Source organism: Mandrillus leucophaeus, unplaced genomic scaffold (assembly GCF_000951045.1).
Source record: "Mandrillus leucophaeus isolate KB7577 unplaced genomic scaffold, Mleu.le_1.0 Scaffold88, whole genome shotgun sequence".
Taxonomy (NCBI): Eukaryota; Metazoa; Chordata; class Mammalia; order Primates; family Cercopithecidae; genus Mandrillus; species Mandrillus leucophaeus.
In genome coordinates, this window is record NW_012109585.1 from 6,531,121 (window position 1) to 6,542,206 (window position 11,086).

General features: G+C 39.2%; 1 protein-coding gene across 1 annotated transcript in view; it reads left to right on the plus strand.

The window, feature by feature from the left end:
- The first annotated feature begins 689 nt into the window (after positions 1–689).
- The window catches only part of MEIKIN (meiotic kinetochore factor), a 77,767-nt gene continuing 67,370 nt past the window's right edge, over positions 690–11,086 (plus strand). Inside the window, exons 1-4 of the mRNA XM_011969285.1 lie at positions 690–1,001; positions 1,131–1,224; positions 1,622–1,709; positions 3,672–3,732. Coding sequence (XP_011824675.1) covers positions 896–1,001; positions 1,131–1,224; positions 1,622–1,709; positions 3,672–3,732 — 349 coding nt within the window. The 5' untranslated portion in view covers positions 690–895. The remainder of the gene's footprint in view (positions 1,002–1,130; positions 1,225–1,621; positions 1,710–3,671; positions 3,733–11,086) is intronic.

Genomic DNA, 11,086 nt, shown 5'->3' on the forward strand with positions numbered 1-11,086 from the left:
AAGAAGAAGAAACTGACTGGTCTGGTGCAGCAACAAGTTGAGGCCCAGGGCACAAGGAGGAGAGTCCCTATGGAATCTTCTACCTTAACCATAAGGATACCCAAATGTCTAGAGATGGCTCCTGGACACAGGCTAAGGGACTCTGTTTGTCGTCCAGAAGCAGCCTCCTAGAGCCCGGGATCTTCAGAGGCTCGGTTAGACTCTTAATTACCATAGCCTCCCAGTAAGTTGGAGGCCCAGGGGACTGAAGTTGATACCTCGGGGAGAAGCTCCTCGTCATTTTAAGGTGCATTCAGTCCTCTTTGTGACCTTCCTGCACTGAGGCCGACCCCTCACAAGACTGCCTGTGCTGGTGGTCTAAAACTTCATTACTAAGGCCTTATGCAGTGGTGATAGGGAGAGCCCGCTCAGAGGAAGTGTTGGGCCCACCCAAAGGAGGGAAGGCCTTTACTCCTTCATGCCCAATTGAATTAAGCATGCAGCCACAGGGGAAACCTAAGTGCTCAGACCGAGGAGGAGGGGCTGAATTAAACGTTTTTCAGGACGAGGAAGTTTTTTTCAAAAAATTCCCTTTTCGCTGGAGTTCAGGGAGCCTGCGCCAGCGGCCCAGTAACCACGGGGCCCCTACAGGAGGGCTGGGCGGCTGCCGCGTTCCTCCGTTTTCCCAGAAGCCTCTGCGCGGCCTCACGGAGATAAAAAGGCGGGAGCGAGGCCCAGCGGCTCCAGTTCTGGGGCTTTTGCTTTCGCTGGGTTAATTGCTGTGGGGCTGCTCTGTGGGGCTGCTCTGCGGGCCTCGCCTGGACGCTGACTCCCTGCGACTTAGCCCTAATCCTCAGGAAGGCAGGCCATCGAGGGTCCAGAGGCACCCAAGGCCTGGGGGTAGGGTAGGATAGCAATGTGGCCGCTACGGGTCTATACCCGCAAAAAGCGGGCGGGTCAGAGGCTCAATCTCACCCCGACGCCAGACCTAGGCTCTCCCGCGAAGGCGGAGGCCCCACCAGGTACAGGCTCAAGGCTCGCCCACCGTAAGCTCAGCCAAGCTGCCCTGCGGGATGGTACCGGAGACGGGCGGCGGTGCTAGGCCTCGGGGCCCCGGGTTTCTTGCCCTGAAACGTGCCGCCTTCTCTCAGGTTCGACGAGAAAAGGCAAGGTGCACGGCTTGTTGAAGATTGCAGAGAAAGCGGAGTGGAGCAGGCAGGGAAGTAGCGGCTCTGGGCTGCCCAGGTATGTAGGCTGGAATAACAGCCCCACCCTTGCTAGCTGCCTCAGAAACCTTCCAGCCGGATTTTCTCTAGTAGCCTTTTATTCTAACAGTCAAGGAACAAAACAAATACAGTACTCTGGTTTTGCTCTTCTAAGAACATGGACCCCAAAATTTGACTTCAGGAAGATTTATTTTTAAAAAGGGGAAGGCTTGCCAATTTATGTAAAAGGAAGTGAGATAAATTGGTCGCTGAGCTGTAAGATTGTTCACTGCATTTGGGTTTTGGTGCAAGTCACCACTCTGGTCCTTACTTCTTCCTAAAGATGTCCCTGAAGAGCCTTTCAGATTCTAAAGAGTCTGAACAGAGATGTGGAGAGCCAAATCCAGACGGTGCAAACTAATTGTGTTGTTTGTTAGCCCTCACCTAAGAGTTACAGGAGAGAAAAGTCTGCAAGAAAATAGGTCTAGTGAAGACACCCAGGATGAGAAGATTGCACCGTTGAGTGTATGTATGTTTCTCTTTTATTCCTTAGATACACTTAGTGTAGAGACTATCAGTACCTGATGTTATCTCCGGATGAAATAATAAAATGGGCTTTGTTCAGTAGATGTTAGATAGCTTGCCAGTATTTTTATAAACACTGATGTGTATTTAGACAGGGCCTTGAATTTCTGACTTGGGTAGATTCATAGTCATGCATTTTTGTTTTTCTCTTTCTCTTGACACGTTTTTGGAGAAACGTCCATAATTGGTGAATGTTCTGTATGACAAATACAAAATGTTACTTAATAACTCCTTTTATCATGTTTTCCATTTGATTTTCCGTTAACAACTGGAAACATTCATTACTAAGGGTTTAATATGTTACAGAGCATTCTAATGTTTATTCATTAGAATAGTTTATAACTTCTTGATGTGCTGTATTTAATATGAATTCTGTAGTATATTTTAAAGCTGTACAGCACTAATTTAGGGAAACTCAGATTTTAAAACTTGCTTGTAACTCATCTGACTTTAACATTAAACTTCATAGTCAAGTTCCTTTTTTTTTTGGAAACAGAGTCTTGCTCTGTCACCCAGCCTGGAGTGCAGTGGCACAGTCTTGGCTCACTGACTGCAGCCTCCGCCTCTCGGGTTCAAGCGATTCTCCTGCTCCAACCTCCTGAGTAGCTGTGATTACAGGCGCGTACCACCACCCAGCTAATTTTTGTATAGAGGAGGTTTCTCCAGGTTGGCCAGGCTGGTCTCAAACTCCTGACCTCAAGTGATCCACCCACCTAGGCCTCCCAGAGTGCTGGGATTACAGGCATGAGCCATCGCACCTGGCCAAGTTCTATTTTTTTTTTAACTTAATATTTCTTTATGACATGTTTTTGGGGGGAGGCAGTTTCAACACAAGACATTTTTTAAAAAGGCTTTTAGCCCATGTTTTAACAGTGTAAAATAGTCCTTGTAGAGTATTTATACTATGAAAAAATAGTGTTTTGAAAGTTTCTTCAAATTGTTATATGTTTCTGTTCCTTTTTTTCCTGTGCTTGAAAAAAAATTACAAGTTGTCTTATTGTATATCCCCATACATTAGTCTTCAAAAATATGACTTTTAGTGTCTTCATAGTGTTTTATCTTGTAGATAGATATACTGTAATTTGTATTACTGTTTCCCTGTGGTTGGGAAATTGAGATTGTTTCCTAGGTTTTGCTGTTATTGATCTCCAGACATTCTGTTACAGAAGTTTTTTGTGTACCTCACATTGTTACCCTAAGATAAATACTTTGTAGTGGACCACAGGTTGGATCATGCTTCAAGTTTTTTATTTATATTGATAAATCAGCACCATCTTACCGGAGACTTTTGTATATATGTGTGTGTGTATATGTGAAATAGATAGATAGATAGATGAAAAGTAACATGGTTTTTACTTTTCATTTCTTGAATGCTGGGGAAGTTGATACTTTTTTTCCTCAAATTATTGGCCATTTGTACTTTTTTGTTAAATGTCTATTAAATATTAAAGATAGTTATACTTTTCTACACACATATATAACCAGTGTTTCCATATTTGTTTACTTGCCTTTAATTTTATTTCTAGTATTTTAGACTTACTAGTCTTTTCTTTTGATTTATATATTTGCCTCTATAGATGGAAAAAAAGCCCCTCCCCACTAGGGAACCAGAAAAACATTCACCTCTATCTTCTATTTGCTGTCATCCCACAGTAGTTAGTTGACTAGCATATTGTTGATTACAAGATATGTTCATAGTATTATAGTTTAATATTTATTTTTAGGTTTAATATTAAATACCAGATTACATCTGAACAATAAACTGAATGAATGTATTATATATATGAAACAAATACAAAGTTGATGTTTTCACTTTTCTAAAATAAATCAATGTACAAGATTATAATATAGAAATGGTCAATCTCATAATTTTGCTATAGCTTTAATTCTTATTTCACTTAGGAATCAGTTACTGACGACCTCCAGGTTGATAGTAGTTCATCAAATAGTGAACTAGTATCAGGTAAGGCTGTCAGATGTGAACTCCCTCAGCTTTCTGTCTTTCCTCCAAACATAAGCATCCATCTGTATCTGTCCTCATCTTCCCATCTCAGTGGAAGAGGTGTCTTTTTCCTACTCCAAAGTGAATCCTTCTGACTGTGCTATAGATCTCATCCTTAAAGCCTTTAAGCACATGCCAGTAAATGTGAAATTACTTGTGATAAGTACTATAAAAGGGATTGACTTGAATGTGATTAATTTGAGTTTATTTAGAGAAATTAGGGAAGACTTCCATGAGGAAATGGTAATTGAATTGAGATCTGAAGGAGAGTAGAAATTAACTATGCAGAGATGAGTAGAGAGAAATTCAGGCAGAGGGAAGCTCTAATATGGGACTAAGCATTATGCGTTGAGTAACTGAAGAAGGTTGGTATGACTGCAGTACAGAGAGTAGGAGGAAATGTGAGTATAAGACAGGATTAGACAACCAGTTTGAGGCCCTGCATAGCTTTGTCTTCCATATCAGAAATATTAATGTTTATATTTGGAGCAGCAGAAAGTCATTGAAGTCATTTTAATAGAGAATGATATGATCATTTTAGCTGCAGTATGGAAGAAGGACTGGAAAGAATCAGGAGTGTAGTTAATAGGCTGTTCAAGTAGTTTAGTGGAGAAATAATGGTGCCTTCTAGGGTGGTGACATTGGAGATGGAAAGAAGGGTGCTGATGTGATGGCTATTTGAGGTAATGAGACAGGATTTGGCAAATGAAGAGTGAAGGAGATGGAGGTGTCAAAGATGACTACTATTTCTGGCTTGTATAACTGGATACAAGGTAGTGTCATTCACTGAAAGAAAAACTGGTTTGAGGAAAAGACTAAAAATTCAGTTTTTAGTATATTAAGTTATGAGTGCATTTAAGATGGCTAAGTAGCAATATCCACCAGGTAGTTGGATATGGAGGGCTGGAGATAGAAATTGGTGAGCCATCTACATATCGGTATAATCAAAGTTATTTTGAAAACAAGGATGCCACCAGCACATTGGAAATATAGAGGAATTCTTAAAAGCAAATGAGACAAAATTGATGAACATATCAAGAGCAAAAACAAAAAACAACAAAAAAACAAAACACTGCAGAGGTAAAAGTATCCTAGAAATACTCTAAACCCTTGATCAGTAAATGCAAAAGACTGTAATGAAAGAGATCTTGGCCAGGCGCCGTGGCTCACGCCTGTAATCCCAGCACTTTGAGAGGCTGAGGCAGGTGGATGACTTGAGGTCAGGAGTTCTACACCAGCCTGGCCAAAATGGTGAAACTCCATCTCTACTAATAATACAAAAATTAGCTGGGCATGGTAGCAGGCTCCTGTAATCCCAGCTACTTGGGAGGCTGAGACAAGATAATCACTTGAACCTGGGAGGCGGAGGTTACAGTGAGCCAAGATTGTGCCATTGCACTCCAGCCTGGGGGACAAGAGCGAGACTTCGTCTCAAAAAAAAAAAAAGAGATCTTGAAGGAATTGTCAAGGTGATGGATTAAGAACTACATTTGAAATATCTGGTCCCTTTTTCATTATCCCCTTCTTATATTGGAAACTGTGGCAGCTACCAGTGCCTGCTGCCAGGAGAAAACCCTGAGAATTACTCCCAAGCAAAGTGAACTATCAGGGGTGCTGGCTTTTAAGGGTCAAATGTTGGGGCTGAGTTGATAAACAGAGGAGAGTCTGAAGTAACTGCATATTGCCACAAGGATAGCAGAGGAAGAAAAAAGTAAAAGAGGTAGTCAATTCTTATGTTTGTTAACTGCATAATAAAGTTAGTATGGCTCTCTGAACCATGAGACTTCTGATACAGCAGACTTCCAGTGTGGACACTGGCCAGACAGGGCAGTGCCCTCATGTAACCTACAGTATGTAAAAAATACAGGACATCCCCACCTAGAACACAAGTTCCCAGAATGTCTTATCACTCTTCCGAAATCTCCAGAAGCAAGCCACTGTTTCAGAATTTTTACTTACTGCCATATAAACAGATTCTCAGAGACATGAATAAGGCAACCAGGAATATCCAGACTTTTGAAGAAAACCAGTTCCAAGGAAAGGAGGCAACAAATGCAACAAATAGAACTAACATTTGAGGAAATGGCACAAAACTAAGTATCTCTAGATACAAGAGGCCACTGAATCCATAATATAGCAGGCTGCTATGAAAAAAATTATAGTCCCTGGGAACTAAAAATATTATCAAATTAAAAACTTAACCAAGGAGTCTAATATTGGAATTAATTCAACTAAAATTAGTGAGCTAGAAAATAAGACTAGAGGAATATTTCCTAGAATGCAGTGCAAAAGGACATAGGAGGTGCTCAGGAAATGCTTTTCTCTCCTTCCTCTCCCTTCTTTGCCTTATTAACTTTTTCAAAAATAAATTCAGGAGCCATTTCTCCTGGGAAGCCTCTTCTGACTTCTCTTTTTCTAGGTGACTTGTTCTATCCTGGTAGTTCTGTGGCACTCTGTATACTTCTGCCAAAAGACTCAAAACCACAGTGTAATTGTTTTTGTCTGTCTTTAACTCTTGAAAAAGAGGAAAATGACTCTACAGCCACTGAAAATTAGCACTATCTTTTATCTTCCTATCCCATGCTTGGAATACAGTTTCAAAGATAATACAGATTCAAATAATTGTTGAATGTCTCAAATGCTTGTTGGATGGGTCTTGTACTCTATTTAGAGAAAATACCATTTAACCATAATCAGCATATTCTAAAATCATAGTTTAAATATATGAGAAATGTCCTTGATTACTAGGTTTATCAAGTTGACATGTGAAAGGTATAAGGAAATAGAAAATAAATTGTCTCTAACTTACAAACTACTTATATTCTAAAAGTTCATTTGCTGATATTTGAAACTTGAAATACTTTTTCCCACAATAAAACACTGTGATGGGCTAAGTTTTGAGCAGCCCACAGAATTCTAGTTAATATATGATTTATTGTTTTAATTCTACCTTGGAATCTAGTAACTTTATAACACGTTGAAAAATTAATTAAGGATTTTATATTTAATGTTGAAGATTGAATACACATTTCTCTTTTCCGAAACCCTACTAAAATATCAATAAAGGCATAAAAATGTTGTAAAACCATAGGTTCAAAGAAGAGACCTCAGCTGGCAAGAGATAATTAATGAAAGTTTGGAATCTGGAAGGTAGATTAATGAATTATAATTGACCTAACAGATCTTTAAAAAAAAAAAAAAAAAAAAAAAAGAAAGCTGAAAACTAGGTGTCTAGAGTAGAGACAAACCAAGAAACAAAGTGATTCAGGCTAAAGGTTCAGGAATTAGAGGCATTACATATTCTTGGAGGAAATATTTAAAATAAGATGTTTTGGAATCTTCAAAAGTAACAGTTAGATGCTTTGATCCTTTCCTTAACACACTGTGGCCAGGAAACTATGCTTCTTCCCACCCTGCTAGTCTAAGACATTGAAGCAGAGGGTCTGGATTCAAGGATACTGTACTGAAAACTAGCAGTGGCCGGGGAGGAAAGGGAATTAAGTGAAAGTCTGTATATTTTGATGTGAAATCCCCAGACCCATTATGCATTCAGGCAAATACACTCCAACTAGAAGATTAAAGGATTCCTCTTTTGGAAACTTCTGTGCCCAGGAAAAGCCTATGGAATCTGCATTCTGGTAGTATGGCCTGGTTCCCGTCTAAATACTCTTCAGTAAAATCCACTTCTTCCTATGCCCCAGTTATGATGCCATTTTGGTACCTCATTCTTGAACATTCAAGAATTACCAGACATTTTAAGTAAACATTTAAAATAATAGATACTAAATAAAAGAAACTTGAAGGGCAACAATACAAGAAAAAGAAATCTTTTAAAAAGCCACAGTTTTATTAATATCCTCAGGATGTTGAAAGAATGTTGTGTCCATGAAACAAGTGCAGTCTCCTATAAAAAGCATTCAGAACAAAAAATTCATTAAAAAATAAAAATATGAAATCAGAAAACATTCTGTAGAATTGGATGATAAATTTAAGGAAATATTCCAAAAAGTTGAACAAACATGAAAGAGAAGATAAAGGATAGAAATAGTGTCAGTCGGGACACAACTCCATAAGTCTACAAAAAAACCCACTGATTGTACACTTTAAAAGGGTAAGTGTTTGCCAGGCACGGTGGCTTGTGCCCGTAATCCTAGCACTTTGGGAGGCCGAGGTGGGTGGATTGCCTAAGCCTAGGAGATCGAGACCAGCCTGGGCAACACGGTGAAACCCTGTCTCTACTAAAATACAAAAAATTAGCCGGGCTTGGTGGTGTGCACCTCTAATCCCAGCTACTTGGAATTTTTGAGGCAGGAGAATTGCTTGAACCTGGGAGGCGAAGGCTGTAGTGAGCCAAGATCGCACTATTGCACTCTAGCCTAGGCGAGAGAGCGAGACTCCGTCTCAAAAAAAAAAAAAAAGGGTGAGTTTTATGGCATGTGATTATATCTCAATAAAGTTGTTATTTTAACAAGAAAAATAATTAGAAGATGAGTCCAATGATTCTAACATCTAAAAAACAGTAGTTCAGAAATTACAAACAGAAGGAAAATTATTAAACACACAAAGCTAGAAATTTTCCTAGAATTAAAAATGTTCATGAGTATATTTACTGAAAGAGCCATTCAAATTCTGAATATGAACAGAGATACTGAGAGCCAAATTTGGATGGTGCAAACTGTGCTCACCCCAATAAATGAAAAAAAACCATACCAAGTTACAACATTATGTAATTTTTAAATCCTCAAGATAGAGAAATTTATTAGTTTTCCAGAGAAAAAATAATCAATTGCAATAAACAATCAAGAATATCAATGGCATTGGACTTCTGAAGAACAACTCCAGAAGGTAGAATGTGGTGGGGAGAAAAATGTATTCAGAATTCTGAAGAACACTGATTTTGCAGAGTCAAGATGGACTCCCATTCAAGAGGTGTCCTGGATTTCAACACTGATTATGCCATCTACACACCAAGAAGATATGGAAAGGTATATTACTCATATAATGAGCCTTTCTTGGGAGAAAGATGACTCCAAGCAGGACTGCAAATGACTTGAGAATGAAGGGGAAGGAGACCTGGCCTGGAGTTTTCATGATGTTTAGAGGATCGGACCAGGTTGAGGTTTCCTGTGCATGGTTTGAACTTGCTACCATTGCCAAAAGATGGACCACTAAGGCTCTCTTGTCACCCAGATGTGAGGTGGAAAGGGGAAGAGGGAACAGTGAGGTTTAAAAACTGTCACACATCAAAAAATTGAATCAGTCTCTTAAATATACTAACCTAGAATTCTTACCCAGCCAAACTGTCACTCAAGTGTTAGGATAAAGGAATTTTTAGACACATCTTTGTACCTTTTCTCGGAAATGAAGCAGATGTTCCAAGAAAACCAGGAAATAAATCAATAAAGAAGAAATCATGGGATCTAGGAATCAAAGGCTCTTATCTAATACAGGAAATATGTGAATTTCTTAGGATAATGGTAAAGAGAAATCCTAAGAAGACAACTGTGTAGGATGTATAGAGGACAAACAGTCCAAATTTGAGCAAATGGATTGAGATCTCCAATAGCTATACGTTTTTAAAAAAGAAGAAAGAAGAAGAGGGAGAGAGGGAGGAAAATAAAAAATAGATAACCTGGTATTTTTAAAAAAGTATTTTAAAGTATTTTTAAAGTATTGAAATTTAAACTCTTGGAAAAAGTTGGAACAGGGCCGGTCGCCATGGTTTATGCCTATAATCCCAGTACTTTGGGAGGCCAAGGTGGGTGGATTACTTGAGTTCAGGAGTTTGAGACTAGCCTGGCCAACATGGCAAAATCCCATCTCTACTAAAAGTACAAAAAAATTAGCCAGGCTTAGCAGTTTAGCAATAGTAATCCCAGCTACTCAGGAGGCTGAGGTGGGAGGATCAGTTGCGCTTGGGAGGCAGAGGTTGTGGTGACCCAAGGTCCTGCCACTCTGCACTCCTGAGTGACAGAGTGAGACTCCGTCTCAAAAAGAAATAAAAAAAAAAGTTGGAACAAAATGGTACTTAGTATTAATACTTAATAAAGTACTTAGAAAACAAATTTTAAAATTAGGTAACAAAGGAAAAGAAATTGTAGCAAAAAGGTGATGAATGTGGCTCACAGTATAGGGCTTGGCTACGAGTATATTTGAATAGTCATAATAATAGAAACATTGAATGCATTTAATTTAGAAATATAAAGGAGGTGCCTATCAAAAGAAACCATTAATAGAGTTGAAAGGAATTGTCTCTAGAGGGTAGAAAATTATGATGGGGAGATATGAGACAAGAGATTGCAGTTTTTGCTATAAGCTTTGTAGAACTATTTGTCAGTTTAACAATGAACAATTTGATAAAAATACATTTTTTAATTGCATTTACATTTCTAACTTGTGACACCAGGGACAGCCTCCCACTGATACAATATTAACATTTATTATTTTTTCTACTCAACTACCCAGATGGTGGGCTTTCCTTATTTCTGAGCCCAGCTTGAGTTCTGGGGCTTAGTGTTAAGGATAGCTCAGCTATGAGGGGTATTCATTAAATTTTGAGGAATGGAAGGCAGGATAGATATAACACGTGGATGGGAAGGATGAAGACAGTGTGAGAAGGATAAAAGTTAGCTAGGACAGGGACAGGACACTCTAGGGCAGTTGGAGAAGGGAAAGCAAAGGATGCTCAGAGAGACAGCCTACTACTCTGACAGTTGAGGATATGGAGAAGGATGGTAGATTGAGTCAGTCAATTTAAGTGTTGCAGTGGCGGCTGGAGAAGATGTCCAGGTAGAAAACAGTTCTCATTTTTAACAAGGGAGTTGGCATAGGAGAAAAAGTTGCGGTGAGGTCTTGGGAGGAAGGACAAAGAGGTAGTTGTCTCAGGTAGGTAATGGGTGAGCAGAGATAGGTGTAAGTTAGTTCCAGGGCAGGCAATAATAGGTTTTCAGAACAATGCTTCCCTGTGATCTCTTACTCACCACCCCTGACCCCCGCAACTAGTTTCTATCAGTGTTGATCTCTATCTTGTCATATTGGAAATGTTTAATAAATGCAGACTAAATATAGCAGAGCACATTTTCCCTTTTCTTACCAAATCTCTGGTTCTTCTCAACTTTTAGTACTATGTTCTGTCACCATCATTTATTGGACAGTTCTTCATTCTAGTCCACTCCCATAGGAATGACTTTAAGACCTCTGAGTCTGGGAAGATTCTCTGTTCAAATATATAGTCCATTTTCTTATTGAGGATTTGTTTTCTTATTATTGAGTTTTCACGGTTCTTTATATTCTGGTTTTTCGTGTTTTTTTTTTT